Below are 19,590 nucleotides of genomic sequence, written 5' to 3' on the forward strand. Positions count from 1 at the left end.
AGGCCTGGTGGAGGGGATTTCCAGTTTAGGCTGCAAACCAACAAAAAGCAATCCAAAGCAGCCATTTTGGAGAGGCCTTCACCTCCAAGTCCCTGCTGCCAGATGGAGTCATCTTTAGGGGGGGGCTGTATCGGTCATGCTCGCTACGGAAGGGTGCAGATGTGCTGGGAAGTGTTCAGGGAAATTCTCCTGAGCATGCCCCCTCCCCCCCAAATGAACGGGCGATACATGAGAGTGCACGGCTGGCTACTTGAAACAAAAGCAGAGCAGGATGGGAAAGCAGGGATTTAACAGACAGAGAGAAAAAACTTTAATGGTCAGTTCTGCCCCTTTGCATTCTTCCTTCCAAGAACTCATTTCTAGACCTAACTTTTATCAGGAGGGCATTAACACTAAATCAAAACTCCTAAGGGCCAGCCGACGGAACTTCCTGGCTGACCCTTCCAGGGCATCAGTGTGACAATACCCATACAAAACTAAAAGCTTGCCATGGGGCACAGTGGACCCTTGAGCCACTGTCCCTCTAAAGCCACGTGGATGGGTAGGGAACTGGATGTGTGCCACACACACCCCCGAACCCCCACATTTGCATTCACAAGGCTGCTTAAGACACTGCAGCAAAGGACGGTCACTGGACGAGAAAAGCCGACGCGGTCCGAGAACGAGTGGCCGTGGGTACAGTAGGGGAAAGGGGGCCAGCGTTTGTCCGAGTTAAGAAGTGTTAAGCAACATTTAAAGTCGGCCGGGCGCTGACGTAACGGCAAGGAGAAGCGCCCAGAACGCACAACTGTTTCCCAAATATAACCCGCCACGAGGGCTTGTAAAGGGGGACGGGCGAGAAATTAAAACAAATAAATAGTAGAAGTCCAAGGCCAAGATTTCTTCCAAGGGATCCACTTGGCCTACTCCGCGCCCAGGCAGGCCTGCCCCGCAATTGCACAGCGCCCAGAAAAGCAGCCATAACGGTCAAGAACGGGGAATCCCAGCCAATGAGAAGCAGCCGCTTGCACATGCTCATTCCGAAGACTTCCCCCCCTTGCTCCCGTTAACGGTGCGGTCACCACCACAGGTTCGGCGGTTCCTCGGCCACTCGGCTTTTGAACAGGGTAATCTCGTCCAAATGCATCATGGGGACGTCGCGGATGACCTCTGTCAAGTCCTCGTGGAGGAGGGGGAAGATAACGACGTTTAACGCAGGTCGGTCAGCCTGGAAACTAAACCAGACACAAGGCATTAGATTCAAGGAGGCCAGCCCTCAGAGACAAAGGGAGGCAAGCTGGGAAGATCAGGAAAAAAACTACACCACCTTCTGACAGTTCCTTCTGACGCCCAAAAACACTTTTAAAATACGAAAACCCACCCGCCCTCGCTCTCTACATGAGACAGTGTTGTGAGTATGCCTCGCAGTGGGAAAGAGAAAAGCAGGAGGCAGCAACTCACGCAGATACACAACAGGCAGCCTCCTCAGTGGGCTAGTGATCCCGCTGCGCACCTGCACGAGGAACAGCAGAACGATCCATTTCATGCCCGGGGTAAAGATGCAGCAGAGTTTCGACCTAGTAGCGGCTCACACTAACGGACTCAGATTAGCATACGTTGTGGATACTCCTCTTTCTTTCTTTTTGCCAGAGCAACCCCTGTGAGGTAGGAAAAAGAGGCTAGCCCAAGGGAGAGCCCAAGGGAGAGCAAGGCCATCTGGTGAGCTTCATGGCAGAGGGCGGATTGGAACCAGGGTCTCCCTGGTCACAATAACACACTAAACCAACAATCCCCAGCATGAATACACATCCTGGCACCTGCCTACATCTTGCTAATATAAAATGCAAAGATCCTTGAATGGAACAGAAAAAACAACAACTGGGAACTTCAGAGCCCTCTCCGCCAGCTGAGCTCCCCCTTGGCAGGCCGCAACAACCTGAGTCTGCAGTTTGGCCATCGACACAGATGTGATTGGGTCTCTAGGCTTGGCACCCTCTCTCCCTATGGCTACTCAGAGGGCAGCCCTTCCCTTGGGGAAGAAAGCAAGTGGCATCCTTTGCCCAAAGGTAAAGGTACCTGTGCAAGCACTGGGTCATTCCTGACCCATGGGGCGAGGTCACATCCCAACGTTTACTAGGCAGGCTTTGTTTTACGGGGTGGTTTGCCAGTGCCTTCCCCAGTCATCTTCCCTTTACCCCCAGCAAGCTGGGTACTCATTTCACCGACCTCGGAAGAACGGAAGGCTGAGTCAACCTTGAGCCAGCTACCTGAAACCGACTTCCGTCAGGATCGAACTTACGTCGTGAGCAGAGCTTGGACTGTGCAGTACTGCAGCTTACCACTCTGCACCATGGAGCTCAGTAATCCCTTGCCCAAAGCAGAGAGCCAAATCCCGGCTTCCCTCCCATCATGCCAGGTGAGAAGGTGCTCCACCAGCAGCCCTGTAATAACGGAGCCTGAGAATTGCTGCGATTTAATCCGGACTCAATAGTTATTACAAAAAAACCCATCACCACCAGGAAATGGTCACCTGGCTTAGAGAGCCAGCCTTCTACAAGGAGGGCCACATAGAGAAGTAACAATGGTGCACAGCGTTCAGATAAAGAGAAGACGGGAAAGAGAGAAAAATATTTAGAATTGATCACCCAGAGGGAAGCGGGAGGGTCATGTCTGCTGTGGGGTGGGAAGGAAGGCCTTTAGACAGGACCACTGTTTGCGGGATTCCCTTACATCTTCCTCCACCCTATGGGATCTTCTTTAACAAATTATTTCCCAAACTTCCGACACACTACCCCCCCCCCCTCCATTAAAATCCTAGGCACACATTTCTCTTCTATCCAAAAGGGTTCTCTCTTTTGAAGCAGCAAAGTCAAATGGTTATACCCCCTCAGCGCAACCACCGCATGCTTGTATGAGTTCCTGTTCGAAGTCTGGCTCCTGCCCACATCAGCGACTCACACAGATTCACCACGTGCAACCCCTCTCTGGTCTGATGGCTCTGCTTTGGAAGCGACGGCATGCTTCAAATCACACTGAGTGTAGACAGGTCGCAAAATTCACCCCCAGGGGAGGCAGGATGGAAAAAGGGAAGACTTATCCCTGAATCGCACAGAGCTGTAACAGGCAGCCTCTTCTGTACGTGGATGCTTTAGGCTGCAATGGCTTCACTTATTTCTTGCAGTAACTCTTTCAGGTCACACAGCTCGAGAATTCCTGCTTTAACTGTAACTGGCTTGCAAATTTCAGCCCACAGAGACCAACCCCTTCCATCTTTTCTCTTTACACGAAAAACTGGCATTCTCAGAAATCAGAATTCTGCCTTTGACCAAGTCCTGTGCTTTCCCCCTCCCCCGTGCTGCCTTAAAACTGCAGCATACACGACACCTCTAATGAGAGCCCCCAAATCCTAGTGGATTGCTTCAACTTCCTTACAGATTACTTCAAAGAGGGGAAGAGACAGACTCACGGAGGAGAGGTCTATCAGTGGCTACTAGAAATGGGGCCAGCGTGGTGTAAAGGTGAAGAGCGGTGGTTTGGAGCAGTGGAGTCTGATCTGGAGAACTGGGTTTGATTCCCTGCTCCTCCACATGAGCGGCGGACTCTAATCTGGTAAACCGGGTTGGTTTCCCCACTCCTCCACATGAAACCAGCTGGGTGACCTTGGGCTAGTCACAGCTCTCTTAGAGCTCTCTCAGCCCCACCTATCTCACAAGGTGTCTGTTGTGGGGAGAGGAAGGGAAGGAGAATGTAAGCCGGTTTGATTCTCCTTAAAAGGTAGAGAAAATCTGCACATAAAAACCAACTTCTTCTTCTTCTAACAGGAGCCTCCATACCAGGGAGGTGCCAAGACGGCTCCCATTTACACCCACAGGTAAGTGGCACACCTACGTGCAGAACCAAATTTTCTCAGAACCTTCTGGTGCAGTTATGAAAATCCTGTTCTTTGGAGACTGAAAACCTGAGTTTTGTTGTTGTTTTTTCTCCCCCTAGAAGCAACCTGTCACCCTTTGTCTGGTCTAGCATTTGGGGGTGGCCAAGAGGCCACACAATAAGGACTTAAAACACAAAAATAATATATTACTCACCTGGAGGCTTTGTGAATGAGTTTTAACCCCTGACCTCCGGTGGCCTTGCCATTCCAGGGCAAGCCAATCAAAACCTGGAAATGCAGGTGTTCTGTTTCAGGGATAAATACCTTGCCACATACCAGTCTAGACTCGTCCTGTCCTCAATGGCTTAATTTGACCTTCAAAGAGTGAAGATTTAAAGGGGCAAGGCAGATGACCCTCACGGCAATTCTACCCGGCATTCTGACAATGATGAGAAGCCATTGGTAGCCGCCATGCTAACTTCAGCAAAAAATATATTAAAGCTTGGAAGTAATCCATTTCCCTTAATTGAATGAGCGGAGGATGAAATGCAAGGGAAATGTGTACCCCGTCCAGTAAACACATTTAATTTGGGGGCAAAAAGGATAGTGCTTTTTTAAATTAATGGACTGGCTCTTGAAATTTTGGAACCTTCACTATATCATTCACATGATATATATGATACAAATGTATGAATGCATATATTTGTACTCACTGAGATTACCTCATGCTTGTAAATACACTTGCCTCAGCAGAATCACAGCTACCTCTAGAACTCAAGAGGTGAGCTTTAGAAAAACGGCAGGGTTGTTTTCCTCTTCCAGACACATATCCCCCAACATAGGCAACACGTAGGTGTTAGGAAACTCCCTGCCCCCAAATGTGGTGATGGCTGACAACTTGGAAGGCTTTAAGAGGGGAGTGGACATGTTCATGGAGGAAAGGGGTATTCATGGCTACTAGTTAAAATGGATACTAGTCATGATGCATCCCTATTCTCTCCAGGATCAGAGGAGAAGGCCTATTATCTTGGGTGCTGTGGAAGGCAGGCAGGATGGTGCTGCTGCAGTCATCTTGTTTGGGGGCTTCCTAGAGGCACCTGGTTGGCCACTGTGCTGGACTTGATGGGCCTTGGTCTGATTCAGCAGGGCCTTTCTTATGTTCTTAGGGGGGATATCATCCCATTTTTACTTTGAGGGGGGTCATTACATACAAACAAAAATGGTTACGGTCAAATAATTTCATGTCTATTGTGTATGCAACCAGCCTTTGCCGTGCGAAGAAGAAGACAGGAATGGAGATTAAGGGGGAAGGACGCTGACAGGTCCCAGATGTTAAAGACGAGGCATCGATTCACCTGGTGAGGACAAGACGCTGCACACTAAAGACTCCCAGTTCTCCAGCCGGAGATGGGGAAGCCATGACGCCGGAGCGGGGTACTAGCAGCACCTAGATTTGCAAAGCTACCACCTGAATCGGACCCAGGACTTCACTCTGCCAGCTCTGACCCAGCCCCTATACAGGTCAGCCCAATTTCATTGCTCCTGCATTCAGAAGGGAAAACAACGTTGCCACCGTCCTTATCAATAATAACGTTGCCACTCGTCCTAAGCGAGAACAGGAAGCATTTATGAGTTCAACTTACAGCCGTGCGTATACTTGCTGCTAAACAGAATGTATACATTCTGAGCCAAGAACGGCTCAATGCTCCAAGACTGGTATAAGTGAGCAAATTAGGTCTGTTAAGTATTTTGCTGATTTTGCACTGCTCTCTCAGCTTCTGCTGCTCACAGAGAGGGGGGAAATCTCTGGGCAGGGAAACAGACGCATACTGTCGGCTCCAGCGGCTGCGAGAGATTTCACCAGGCATCTCTGCGGTCCTAAGAACTAGGTGGTTGCTTGAGAAACCAAAACACGGATGACCCGAATGTCAAATTCTGCACCTGGCAGCAGGTTCCGACACTTGCGTGGTAGGAATGGCAGAGGCACGCCCAACGTCCTGGTTACAATGAAGGAATGTAAGCTGATATATGCGGGAAAGCAGGTTGCAAGCATTTTAATAAAATAAGCCACTACCTAGAAAAGCCCCCCTGCTTCAGCAGAACGGTTTTAATATTATGCAGAGTTACGAAGATTTAAATCAACAAAGGTCCCTTTAATCGAGGGCCAGGCTACATCCACAGTGCAACCCTAGGCGGATTTGTTCTAGTCCACATCCATCAACTCCACACGGGGCAGTGCTGTTCAAATTCCTTCAGCTAATTCGGTCTTTCAGCCAGTTTACGCCTGACATATATACATATATATATTTTAAAATCAGCAAGAGGCAGCCTGCCTGAACAGCAACAAGACGGGAGCTGTATTAAGTCATGATGCAGGCCTATTCTCTCCAGGATCAGAGGAGCAAGCCTATTACATCGGGTGCTGTGGAACACGGGCAGGATGGTGCTGCTGCAGTCGTCTGGTTTGTGGGCTTCCCAGAGGCACCTGGTTGGCCACTGTGTGAACAGACTGCTGGACCTGATGAGCCTCGGTCCGATCCAGCAGGGCCTTTCTTATGTTCTTAAGTCCTAACCTAAAAGGGGTCGTGACTACTCTTGGTTTAGCCCTGTGCTGCTTTCCTTGAAGAAGAGTTGGTTTTTATATTCCGACTTTCTCCATCACTTAAAGAAGAATCAAACCGGCTTACAATCACCTTCCACTCCCCACAACAGACACCCTGTGTGGGGCCGAGAGAGTTCAGAGCGAACTGTGCCAACCCAAGGTCACCCAGCTGGCTTCGTGTGTAGGAGTGGGGAAACCAACCCGGTTCACCAGATTAACCTCCGCCGCTCATGTGGAGGAGTGGGGAATCAAACCCGGTTCTCCAGATCAGACTCCACCGCTCCAAACCACTGCTCTTAACCACTACACCGTGCTGGCTCTCAAGAGGGGAAGGGCAGAAGATTGGCAGGTTGCCCCTGGTATAGACTTGCCAACACAGCTGGACAAGCCTTAAGCACCAGAGGCTACAGTCCAGGCAACCTACCACCCCTGGTACTCAAGGAGCGCCTCTCCAGGGGAAAAGAGGGGTGCTTTTACCTTGAGCTTCCTCTCTGCTCCTTTGGCAATGCCAGCTGTGCCATTGAAGGGAATCTGCAAGCCAAAATGATCAGAGATCCCGGAGGCACTGGCCTGGGATGGGAACAGAGTATGATACCCCCATACACACACACACATGCTGCCAAGCGGGAGCGGGCAGGCAGAAACGCAGGAGAGGGAAAGGATGGAAAGGGAAGATGCCAGAACGCCCTTTCCGGGGCTCGAGGCGCTGCTCTGCCATGGCAAGCTCAAAACACATTGGGACGTTGTTTTCCCAACACCTCCCGCAAATTAAGAAGTTATTTCAATAATTGGCCAATTACAGCTTAATTTCTACTTGGGAAACATTTACACAGCGATGGCGGATGCCTCTTGTTCTGCTCCACCTCCCCTACACACTTTTTTTTTTTGCTGTCAAGTCACATCTGACTTAGAATCGTAGAGCTGGAAGGGGCTCAAAGGGTCATCTAGTCCAACACCCTGCATAACGCAGGAAATTCTCAGCTACCTCCCTCCACTCCCCCCTGTTCTTTAACCTGATTATCTCTACCTTTAAGGAATCTCAAACCGGCTTACAATCCCCTTCCCTTTCTGTCCCCACAACTGACACCTTGTGAGGTAGGTGGGACTGAGAGAGTTCGGAGAACTGTGACTAGCCCAAGGTCCCCCAGGTGGCTTCATGCGTAGGAGTGGGGAAACCAACCCGGTTCTCCAGATTAGAGTCCACCGCTCTTAACCTCTACACCACGTTGGCTTGGCGTTTCAAGCGCTGGGAAGGACGGTTTCAAGAGGGGCGCACCACCCCAGAAATCACTCCGCCTCGCTAGGGGCAGGAGCCAGACGGAGAAGCCAGGTTAAAGTTCTAAATAAGCCGTACAAATCTTCCTCCTAGGGAGAGGAAGGGCCCTGCACAGCCACTGTGGGAAGCGTGCCAGCAACCACAACTTGTGCGTGCCCCGGAGAGGCACCCCGTCACGAGTGCCCCAGGCCCTCGCAAGAGGCAAAGCCTGCCAAGGAGGAACTTTCCTCCCCCCACCCCAGCTTATTATTAATTCAAACTGACAGGTTGGTTTGAGGGCTCCAAGACAGCAGGAAGCCAAACAGACGACCGAGGCTGGAACAAGATCTTTTAAGTGATTCGCTACGCCCAGACGTTAAGCTTTCCGCCGTGCGGAGGCTGGGGACTCAAACCAGCAGACGCGCTGAGGCTAGCAGAAGTGGGTTTGGCAACTCCGATGCCCGCAGAGTCGGGCGCAAGATGCCACTCTGAAAGACGCCGGAGAGCTTCCCAAGGTCAGGAAGGAGAGAGCTGGGGAGAAACGCCGGCCTTTTATAAGGCAGCCGGGCGGGCCGCACATGCTTTCTACGCAACTGGGACTGCTGGACGGAGGAGAGGGCTGCAAAGAATTTCGGGCGGGAGGCCAGCGTCGCTACCCAGAATCCTTTTAGCCCTGGGTAAGAATCAGAGAGTCCAGGACAACCAATCCCGTGCGAATGCCTGCTGCAAAGCTCCCAATTACCACACTCCCTTGGCCTGGGTAGATCAGCCTGGGAGGAGGCCGCGAGTCTGTCATTCTCCCCCCGCATCAGATGTATGCTTTTTGCTGGCAGGACCTCTGGAGTAACCATTTCTAGCTCTCCCTTTCTTACTCCCCCCCCCCAAGGTGTAGGTCAAGAGGGCCTGACCTGGATAGCCTGTATTGCCAGACTGCAGACATTACGCAGGGTCAGCCCCGGCAAGTATTTGGATGAGTTAAGGCTTCTCTTGTGAATGAGGAGTGTCTCCATATAGCATGATTAGAGGGAAGAGTTTCCAGATCAGACAGGGCTCCGTGGCCCCTCTCTCCCTAAAAGACAGATGCAAAACCGAATGCTTTCCCTCTGTCTCCTGGTCTAGCTAAACCTCCTTGAATTGTCGTAAATAGCAAAAAAAACCCCAAACCGGTTCCGCAGTGATCACACTCTTAAAATATTTATCTCGTTCCCCCTCCCCCTCCCTCCAATTTCCGTTTAGTCAAGCTGTAAATATTTAATTCCTCTTCTCTTTCCAGACTCGGTCCCTTCAGCTCGTCCGTCGCCATCCGCTCCACTTTCTCTCTCTGAAAACGGTTCTTCCACGTTCGAGCAAGGCGCACTGAACCCGGGATTCTCCCCCCACCCCCCAAGATTCAGCCCTGAACGCTGGATCGCTGGCATGAATATTCCTCTTTAGGACCATGTGGAGCTAGGGAGGAGGGATTTTAAGGACTTTGCGGCTTAGCGATTCTCCATTTCTGGGAGTGTTCGATTGCGCGACGCCCATGATTTAGGGCTGGACGGAGGTTGCAGGTGCTGCCACATCGAGCCAAAGCCGAATCCCCAAAGACACACCCCGCCGTTCATTGGGACCAGCCAAAACGATGTTAAATGACACACAAGCTTTCGAGTTCTTCAGAACTCTTCGCGGGGGGGGGGGGGGGAGATGTCTCGGGCCGTGATCTTAAGGCCTTGCCTTTGTAAGCCTCCTCGTGTGAAATGCTTACGGCGACCCCATAGGGTTTTCAAGGCAAGAGATGTTCAGAGGTGGTTTGCCATGGCCTGCCTCCGCGTCACGCCCCAGGTATTGCTCGGAGGTCCCCCATCCAAATACTAACCAGGGCTGATCCTGCTTAGCTTTCAAGATCTGCCGAAATCAGGCAAGCTAACATTCAATTCCTGCCCATCAATCTCCTCTCAAAATGACTACTGGTTGCCTTGCAGTGGGTGTGGCCCCGCACCGGCTCCTGACTCAAGAGAGGACGAAAACCAGAGATCTAGGAAAAGGTCCGTAAGACCAACCTAGCTCCCTGAGGTGGGGATTATTTTATCCCAGCATCACCCAAGGAACGCAGAAAGCCCCCTACAGCACCCTGGTTTGCCAGCATCCCGTAAGCCCCAGCTTTTCTTCTCCCCCCACCATAATTTCTAACACAATTAAAACAGAAAGTCCGATGTGGGAGGAGGTGAGGCAGCAATGTGGAGAAGCGACCACCCTTTCTGCCGAGGCCAAAGACCACCGCCCGAAGCCTCAACTGTAAAAGCCTATCCAAACGTGTGGTTAGCATCGCTTGGCCTGGCCGCGTTCGGTGCTTGGTTTTGGGCTGGGCTGCAGAACTTAGGGGGTGGGGGGGATGAACAAATTGTTTTTAGACAAGACCCTCAAACATTGTTCCAGAGACACCTGGCTCATGTTGGATTGGCTACTTTTCACACACACACCCCTCTCTAGTAGTAGCACTGTCTATGCAGAAAATCAATAAATAGCTACGGTTTCCTTGCACTCTTGGTATGCTTGATCAGTGGTGCAGTGTGAATACTTCCATTTTATAAAAGCTGCTTCCGTATAAACGAAAGAGGAGGCGGAACCTCCCAAGAGACCAAAAGCTAGCCCAAACGCAGTTCTTTCACGTCACTCTTCTCTTCGCAGCATATTTGTAAGGGGGAAGGGCTTTTCTTTCTATGTCCCTCCACCCCTTTTCTGCTCACTGAAAGATCCTGCAGAACGAGCCCCTGGAATTCTTTGCCTTGCATGGCTTTTGCGGTGAAGAAACAGCAACATGGGAGAATGAGAAATGCTCCGGTCACTGGCAGAACCAGGAGTGGGGGGCGGGGAGACGACAGAGCTTTCAATGAGAGGCCATTGCGCCGCCTAGCGTCTGCCGAGGGGAACGCTCCGTGCGCGATACCGGGCAACGCAGAACAGCTTTGGCCAGGAAGAAGCGCCCTCACCTGGACAACCCTGGCGAGCCAGATCTCGTCAGAAGCTGAGCAGGGAGCAAGCATGCTCACGGGAGGCACTCTACTGCATGGGTTCTCAACAAGGGGGGAAATCCCCCCCCACCCGGTGGGGAATTTTAAGGACGGATTTTCCTCGGAAGCGAGGAGCCTTTCGCCAAGGCATCGAAACCCCTGGCGCTGGAGGAAAGCGCCGTCGTTAGCAGCGTGGACCCGACCCAACAGACGTCGGCCTGATGCCACAGAGCTCTTTTCGCATCTTTTTAACGGTTGTGTTAGAGAGAGTGGTAAGGAGGGAAACAGGCTTAACTTTTTTTTTTTTTTAAAGGAAACAACTGTTCGCAACATCATTATAAACTGACAGAGCCAGAGATGGGGAAAAAAGAGGAAGGAGCAAATCGGCTTGAGACTGAAGAAAACAGCTGCAGCCCACTTGCTAGAGAGCAGAAGCCGGCACAGGGAAAAAAGGATATTAAGGTTTAGCCATACACTGTTGTGAGATATTGGACAGGCAAAGAATGAGAAAACCGGAGAAGGGATTTCTGGTTCTTGCTTTAAAAAAAAAAAGACAACCCACAGATGAATTCAATTAAGAAAGAGAGGAGAGTTTTGTTGGGAAAGAATCTGCTGAAATCTGGGGGAGTTTCACAGCCCGGGTCTTGGCAGATTTCCCAGTGGCTATAATGCTGAAACAAGCACAACGACGCTGGCTGAAAGCGGAAAGGAGCAGAATTCTACCAAGGTTTCTTAACAGCTGTAAGACCAAAGATACTTCACAGAATCATAAGGTTGGAAGGGTCTACCAGGGTCATCTAGTCGAACCCCCTGCACAATGCAGGGAATCTACAACTACCTCCCCGCCCTAAAATAAAACACTCCCAGCGTTCATCTATAGATTTTATGGCAAATCACAGCAAGCCTTTTAAAAGGTTTAGAAAAAACTAAAAAAAATAAGCCTCTAGTCATAGAATCAGAGAGTTGAAAGGGACCACCAGGGTCATCTAGTCCAACCCCCTGCACAATGCAGGAAATTCACAACTACCTCTCCCCCACACCCCCAGTGACCCCCTACTTCATGCCCAGAAGATGGCCAAGATGCCCTCCCTCTCATCATCTGCCCAAGGTCATAGAATCAGCATTGCTGACAGACGGCCATCTGTGTGTGTGTGTGTAAAGTGCCTTCAAGTTGCAGCCGACTTATGGCGACCCCTTTTAGGGTTTTCATGGCAAGAGACTAACAGAGGTGGTTTGCCAGTGCCTTCCTCTGCACAGCAAGCCTGGTATTCCTTGGTGGTCTCCCATCCAAATAGTAATCAGGGCTGACTCTGCTTAGCTTCTGAGATCTGACGAGATCAGCCTAGCCTGGGCCATCCAGGTCATGGCCATCTAACCTCTGCTTAAAAGCCTCCAGGGAAGGAGAGCTCACCACCTCCCAAGGAAGCCTTGATGGAAGAATCATCATCATCATCATTATTAATAGCAGCAGCACAGTAACAGCGCTACATAACAACAGACAATACTTTACCTCACCTTTCAAAAACGTGCCAGACAGCATTTCATTAATCCTTATACACCCCCTCCCCGCAAGCTCACCTTACACTGGAGTTACACTGACCTAAGCAACTCATTGCCACTGGAACAGACATTGCGGGTGGGAGGGGGAGTTTACGAGAGAGCCATGAACGGTTCTCTGAAAGCACAATCACCAAGACATTAATAACCACGAAGGAGTTTGATTTCTGATTTTATAAAACTGCCTCCAGGGTTTGGTCCATGCCACTGGGTCAGGCAGGGAGGTTATCATCTTGCCTTCGTTGCAAATGCGAAGCTGAATATCACAGTAATGCAGTAGAGTTTTGGACTGGGAAGGGGAAATCCCGGTGGGGGACGACAACTCATTCAGCCAGGAAGCTTGCCTAGGTGACCCTGAGGCAGTTGTCATCAGTATAACCCACCTTACAGGGTTGTTGTGAGGACAAAGGTGGGAGGAGAACCATATGTGCTATCTGGAGCTCCCCGGAGGACAGGCAGGATAAAGAGACAGAAAGGCGCTGAGCATGCATGTCCTGGAGATGGCAGGAGAGAACACAGAAAAATACCACAGCAGCCACCCCACTATGCTAAGAGAGCGAACCTTGTGCTCAAGGCACCCAGAACGCTTCACGGACAAGCAGGATTTGAACTCGGGTTTCCCACTGCAGCTCTTGAGCCGACAGACCACCCTGGGGGAAGCACACCTGTGGTATATTCAAATGTCCCAGTTATTACTTCTCACCAGATTTCGAGTGGATTTTGTAAACGGAAGAGAAAGAAAGGCTGTGTAGTAAAATTTCCTCTTCTCCCCACCGCCAACTCTTTCCAGCACAGGAAGTCCCAACATAACACGCTTTCCAAAAGGCAGTTTCTAAGTCTTGTGCTCCTACAATGTTCTTAAACTGTCTCATTGTTGGGAAGGCTGAAAATCAATTTTAAAGGTAACATGTTCAATGTTTCCTAGGTTTACAGATGTGCAGTGGGTAAAAAAAGAGGGGAAAAGCTTCATTTATTCTCCTGATCACTGAAAAGAGGTGGTCAGCGGGCCACCTAAGAGCAGCATCAGGACCACGATCCTGTTCTGTCCCTCCTACTGTTAAAAAGCCTTTGGCAACCCCACCAGGCTGGAAACCCAGGAGAGGGCATGCGGGCGGAAATGCCACCTCTTCAGTCCCCCTGCAGCCTCGGGCGCGCCAGAAGCAGCGCAGAGGGGTAGAGAACATAGAAGCAATTCTATCGCACGGAAGTCCCCAAGGGGAAGCCGAGCGCCGCTCTCACCGGTCCAGCCCTAGCGGCAGGGCCGAGGACAGCTTAGGCCCCATTTAAAGCTTGGGCAAAACCATTACCCTGGGGGAGGAGCAAAACCCGGGCCTCTGCCTTCTCCCACGGGTTAGCGGCACTCACCTCCATATCAGTGACTGCTGAAGGCTCTTGCAAAGCGTCAGGGACTCCCCCGTAAACATGTGCAGCATGACGACCTCGAGGCAAGCGGTCATGAAGGCCACGACAGCGTCCGGCTGCAGCGTCCCCCTCCGGGAGATGAGGCACAGGCGCTGGAGGGAGGAGCAGTGGCTCAGGGCCTGGAAGAACTGGGCGTTGGCGTTGAAGTAGGGCTGCTCCAGCCTGCGCGGAGAACGGGACAAAAAAGGGACCGATCGCACGCTGTGGGCACTGGTCACACAGAGAGCGCTGGAGAGGGGATCCAAACCAGGCGCGGCACAGAACTCCCTGGCTACTTTCAGTTTAAAACGCTCCAATATTCCTCCTGCTCTCTTAAGGAAGCGTGGTATAGTGCTTAGGAGCGGGGGACTCTAATCTGGAGAGCCGGGTTTGATTCCCTACTCCTCCACATGAGCGGCAAACTCTAATCTGGTGAACCAGGTTGATTTCCCCACTCCTCCACTTGAAGCCAGCCGGGTGACCTTGGGCTAGTCACAGTTCTCTCTGAACTCTCTCAGCCCCACCTACCTCACAAGGTGTCAGTTGTGGGGAGAGGAAGGGAGGGGATTGTAAGCCGGTTTGAGATTCCTTAAAGGTAGACACAATCAGGTTATAGAACAGGTGTGACGGGGGGAGTAGAGGGAGGTAGTTGAGAATTTCCTGCATTGTGCAGGGGGTTGGACTAGATGGCCCTTTGAGCCCCTTCCAGCGTGGGGTAGTTGTTAGGAGTGGTGGACTCTAATCCGGTGAACCGGGTTGGTTTCCCCACTCCTCCACATGAAGCCAGCTGGGTGACCCTGGGCTAGTCACAGCTCTCTGAACTCTCTCAGCACCACCTACCTCACAAGTTGTCTGCTGTGGGGAGAGGAAGGGAAGGAGATTGTAAGCCAGGTTGAGCCTCCTTAAAAAGGCAGAGAAAATCGGGGTATAAAAACCAACTCTTCTTCTTCTCCTAACCCCCTGCCTTCTCCAGCCATCTATGCACCACAAATGACTGGCATACATGCACGTGACTTTCTTGGGGGGCGGTGCATTTGCAATCTGATGCCTGTGGTAGCCGACTGGGCTTCTCCTCGCTCGTGGGGAGAGGACCAAGCGGGGAAGAAAAGAAGGAAAGTGGGCAGCGGCTGCATGGTGGAAGCAACCCTTGGCAGAACTGTACTGTGAAGGCACAGTTGGCTCCCTTGCTTTAAAAGCCTGAATGGGAAAAAGCAGAGGAAGGTACCACACTGCTGCACTTTTAGTTGGGGATGATGGGTAAAGTGGCGATCTCACCAAGAAGAAGAAGAGTTGGCTTTCATAGGCCGACTTTCTCTTACCACTTAAGGGAGGCTCAAACCAGCTTACAGTCAACTTCCCTTCCCCTCCCCACCAACAGACACCCTGTGAGGTAGGTGGGGCTGAGAGAGCTGTGACTAGCCCAAGGTCCCCCCAGCTGGCTTCATGTATAGCAGTGGGGAAACCAACCCGATTCACCAGATTAGCGTCCGCCGCTCATGTGGAGGAGCGGGGAATCCAACCCGGCTCTCCAGATTAGAGTCCTCTGCTCCAAACCACCGCTCTTAACCACACCACCACACTGGTGAGTCAAAACCCACCAGCTCAAAACCAAATGGTGCCACCCCATCTAATTAGCCAGAAGGAAAAGCAACCCTAACTTCCAAAGAGCTCCACCACCAGCACAACCACGTGTGAAAACAATGCCTCCCCAGGCAAATAAAGACCAGCACGTCACTAGCCCGTGGCCCACATGAGTGAGAAAAAGCCCTGCGCCCTCACCTGAGATCTCGCAGGCATTTGCAGTGTTTCAACATGTCCATGAGGGCTGCCATGTACGCCACTTTACCCATCATCCCCAGGTTGGCCAAGGAAAGAGTCCTCAGATGCTGGCACCGGGCCCCGATGCTGATAAGCCCAGAGCCTGTGAGGACGCTGGGCAGCTGAGCCAACGTGAGACTCTGCAAGAAAGCTAGCTGGCCGATGGCAGCCACCTCCGAGTCCCCCACGTGCTGCGCCCGGCTGCAGGGGGGCAGCGAGTTCCGAATGGCCGGCTCATTCCTGGGCATGGCCGAGGAGAAACTGGACCCGATCAGCTCCAGCCTTTCCAGGCGAGGGAGGCTTCCGAGGAGAGTCCAGAACACAGAAGGCTTGGGGTTCCCCTGCTCCAGGCAGTTCCTGGGGTAAGGCTGCACCCCAATCCGGACTTTCTTCCCGAAACCTTGCGACGACGCACCGCTTGCCGGCTGCACGGAGGGCTTGTCTGCGGCCACGGCGGGCGGGTCGGCGACGGAGCAGACGGGCAGGGCCAGAGACAGGAGGCACTTCAGGCGGGCAAGGAGCTGGCACAGGTGCCCGCCCAGGTCGTCGGCACTGTGATGGTGGGCGGCAGAGAGGTTCAAGTGCCGCAGGTTGCAGCAGGAGGCGACGAGGGTCTCCACGATGCCACTGTCGACGTCGTCCTCGGCCTTCCGCAGCAGGGAGCCCGGAGACAGGCAGTGGACGCAGCCACTGAGGTTCAGGCCCACCAAGCTGCGGAGGTCCTTGCCGCCGTTGAGGACCCTCTGGACCAACTGGCCACCGGACAGGCTGCAGCGGCTGAAGCTGAAGTAGAAGGGGTTGCTGAACTTCAAGTGCTGGAGGAGGCTGGAGCCATTCATCCACGACCGGGGGAGCTGCAGGGCGTCCAGGGTCACGTTCCGAGCCATGGAGTCCAAAAGGTTCTTGACGGTGCAGCTCTCGGCAAAGCCACCGGGGGCGGAGATGAGGAAGGCGTGGAGCTTCTCCGGCGTCCGGTCGCTCAGCACCGCCAAGTAGAGCCGCACCACCTCCTGGTTGACCAGCCCGGGGGCGAGCCGGGCGTAGAAGACCCGGAGGTTCTGGTAGTGGGGCACGTTGCTCTCACCCACCATCAGCTGGCCGGAGAGGATGAAGCGGGACCGGTCGAGGATCTCGAAGTAAAGGAGGAGCTTCTCCAGGCTGGTGCAGCAGGGGACCACCCCATAGGAGGGGGTGTAGAGGGTCTGCTTCAGCTCCAGCACGCGGCTCAGCGTGGCTTTGCACTCGCTGCTCAGGTGGGAGGCGTCGAAGCCCGGGTTGACGTCGATGGTCAGCGAGCGGAGGTGCTGCAGGGCGGAGAGCATCTTGGAGAGGCGGAGGGAGGTTAGGTGGCAGCCGGACAAGTTCAGCCGCACCAGATTCTTGCAGTGGATCACCTGGTCGCCAGTGGAGCCGGGCAACCAGTAGCAGCCGGCCATGTTCAGCTCATTAATCTCTTTCCCAATTTCCCTCATGAGCTGCTTCACCTTGTCTTTGTCCACCTGCCAGGAAACAACCATACAACAAAGTTTCAGGAACCCCTGAGGTTGGAAATTGCCACCAAGTCATAGCCAAATTAGGGTAACCTCGTACGATTGTCAAGGCAAGAGATGTTTGGAGGTGGTGTGCCATTGTCTGCCTTGACATCATGACCCTGGACTTCCTTGTTGGTCTCCCATCCAAGTACTAACCTGGACTGACCCTGCTTAGCTTCCAAGATCAGGCTAGCCTGGGCCATCCAGCTCAGGGTGAAGTAACCCTCTAAAAAGCCTAAATTATACTGAGCCCGTCAGTATGTATTTTTACCCCGACCTTCCTCCAAGGAGTTCAGAGCAGAAAACATAGTTCCCCATGCCTTTTTGTCCTCACAACAACCCCCGGGAGGGAAGGCCTGGTCCAACTTCAACCAATGAGCTTTGAGGCTCCGTGAGGATCTGAACTCGAGTCACCACGCTGCCGAGATTTTTAGGAAAATGTGAACCGTTCACTAGTGTACACTCACCACCTGATGACTGCAACCCCAAGGAATGACTTGTGAGCTTTATACCTCATTCACCACACAGGAAAATGGCACAACCCTAGTGACACACAATCATGTGTGCAGCTTCTGAGCCTGCCGGCGACACCCCAGTCTTCAGAGCACTGGAAAAAAGGGATGCTCTAGGAGCTGCAAAAATGGCCCAGGGGCCTTGGAAATGTTTCTCTGACGAGGGCTGGGAAAAATGAGGCGCTGCCAACAGGCTGAAAAGCAAGGCCTGGAATGTCATTGTTCATCTTGGAAGATGGCATATTGGCCATCTTCTGATCACTAGGGGTGTGGGGGGGGGGAGGTAGTTGTGAATTTCCTGCATTGTTCAGGGGGTTGGACTTGATGACCCTGGTGGTCCCTTCCAACTCTATGATTCTATGATCCGGCCGATGAGAAATCTTGAGCCAACAGAAGCTCGAAGGCCTTCTTCAAAGATAGCCTGAGTGCAGAGGCCAACCTGGAGACTCCTTTCTCCGTTTCAGTCTTGGGTCTTTCAGTACATTCAGCCTATGAGACAGACCACCCTTGCAAAGCTTGTTCCAGAAGGAGGGGAGACACAAGGTGGGGGGGGAGCCTCTGAGCAGTTTGGTCAGCCCCACCCAAATGCATCAACTGGCTGTCCCTGGTTCAGGAGGGAAACGCCAGGGGAGATTTATTTAAGATGGTTTAGAACCTGCAACTCCCAGCCTCAGGGTGGCTTCCAACACAAATATTTACAGAGTTAATGGCCAGTAATGAGATCTTAAAAAACCTGCAAAAAACTACTCAGCTGAACATTCCCCGCCCTTTCTAAAAGGCGCTTGAAATCCCCATTAAAAACAACCACAACAACCAAACCAAAACCAGCTCAGCAGGAACAAAACAGGATATCCCTCCTTCCTCCCCAATGTTTAAACGGCTATACTTATTTTAAACTCCGGTTTTAATGGCCTTTAAGATGAGATTTTAATTTGTACGTTTTAACTAGTTAGCCGCTTTGGTGGCCCTATGGGGGCAGAAAAATGGGATAAAAATCTTGATGATGATAATAACAAGACTAACATCAGGAGAAGAGAGTTCTGGATACAGCGGACCAGAGCTCTTTCCCTCTGCCAGGAGCAGGAGATGGTACAGGGCAGAGACAGTAACATTTCCCTCACTCCCTACAATCCGAGGACAAGAGAAAAGTGAGGGCATTCTCTCCAAGTAGACCGAGGAAGCACCTCAGAGTGGTATTTTTTGGTCTCAAAATGGGTAACGCCTGCAAGAAACCCTTCACTGCATGCGACCAGCCCCCTTGCATGCATACTAAGGGCTGAAACAAATATAAATAAATAAATATATACACACACACACACACACACACACACACACACACACACACACACACGTATAAAATATAATTTATTAGAAGCGCTATGTAAAGGTTAAAAATATTTAAAAACATTAAAATAGCACAGTGGCATTTCCTAGGGTTGATAACTGTAACCACATACCAAACGCATTTCAGCCTATTGGGCCTTCATCAGTGGTTAATTAAAACACGTTAAGCCTGCACACGTTTACAGAAATAAATACATACATACACACACAAACAGTTCAAACCCAACCAGGCATGTGTATAGGTTGTAAAATCTATTACCAGTTACTCAAATATCTGGTCAGATTGGTTCTAGTTGTAATACTGGTTAGTATTTGTCTCTCATATACTATGTGTGCAGGTATCAACCAAGTAGAGAAGTGTTTTTTGGTCTCAAAATGGGTAACGCCAGCAAGAAACTCTTCACTCCATGAGACCAGCCCCCTTGCATGCATACTAAAGGGCCAAATAAAACCCAGCCCTTCCAGAAAGGACCAAATGTCCTGGCTCCTCCTTCATCATGCAGTTCCTCAGGAATCTTCCTCACCTGGTAGTCCTTGTGCAGGTTCACCAAGTGGGTGAGGCTTTTGTCGAGACTGAGAGCGGCAAGTTTCCGGCACACTCTCCTGATGTTCAGGACGAGGTCAGAGACTGGGATGTATCTCAGGATGTGCAAAAGGATCTCGTCCGAGAAGTCCATCAGGTTCATGCTGTTAGACAGCTCCTTGTCCTCCTCGGTGGTCACTCCCTGC

At 51.7% G+C, this 19,590-nt stretch overlaps 1 protein-coding gene across 1 annotated transcript; it reads right to left on the reverse strand.

The window, feature by feature from the left end:
- Window positions 1-907: 907 nt before the first annotated feature.
- FBXL18 (F-box and leucine rich repeat protein 18) lies at window positions 908-19,561 on the reverse strand. The gene is made up of 4 exons (XM_056866161.1): window positions 19,386-19,561; window positions 15,435-16,972; window positions 13,620-13,838; window positions 908-1,214 (listed from the first exon to the last, which is right to left on the reverse strand). The coding sequence occupies exons 1-4, from the start codon at window positions 19,545-19,547 to the stop codon at window positions 1,058-1,060; spliced, it is 2,076 nt and encodes a 691-aa protein (XP_056722139.1). The 5' UTR covers window positions 19,548-19,561; the 3' UTR covers window positions 908-1,057.
- Between the last annotated feature and the right edge of the window lie 29 nt (window positions 19,562-19,590).

This window comes from Euleptes europaea, chromosome 21, assembly GCF_029931775.1.
Source record: "Euleptes europaea isolate rEulEur1 chromosome 21, rEulEur1.hap1, whole genome shotgun sequence".
In the NCBI taxonomy this organism is placed as follows: Eukaryota; Metazoa; Chordata; class Lepidosauria; order Squamata; family Sphaerodactylidae; genus Euleptes; species Euleptes europaea.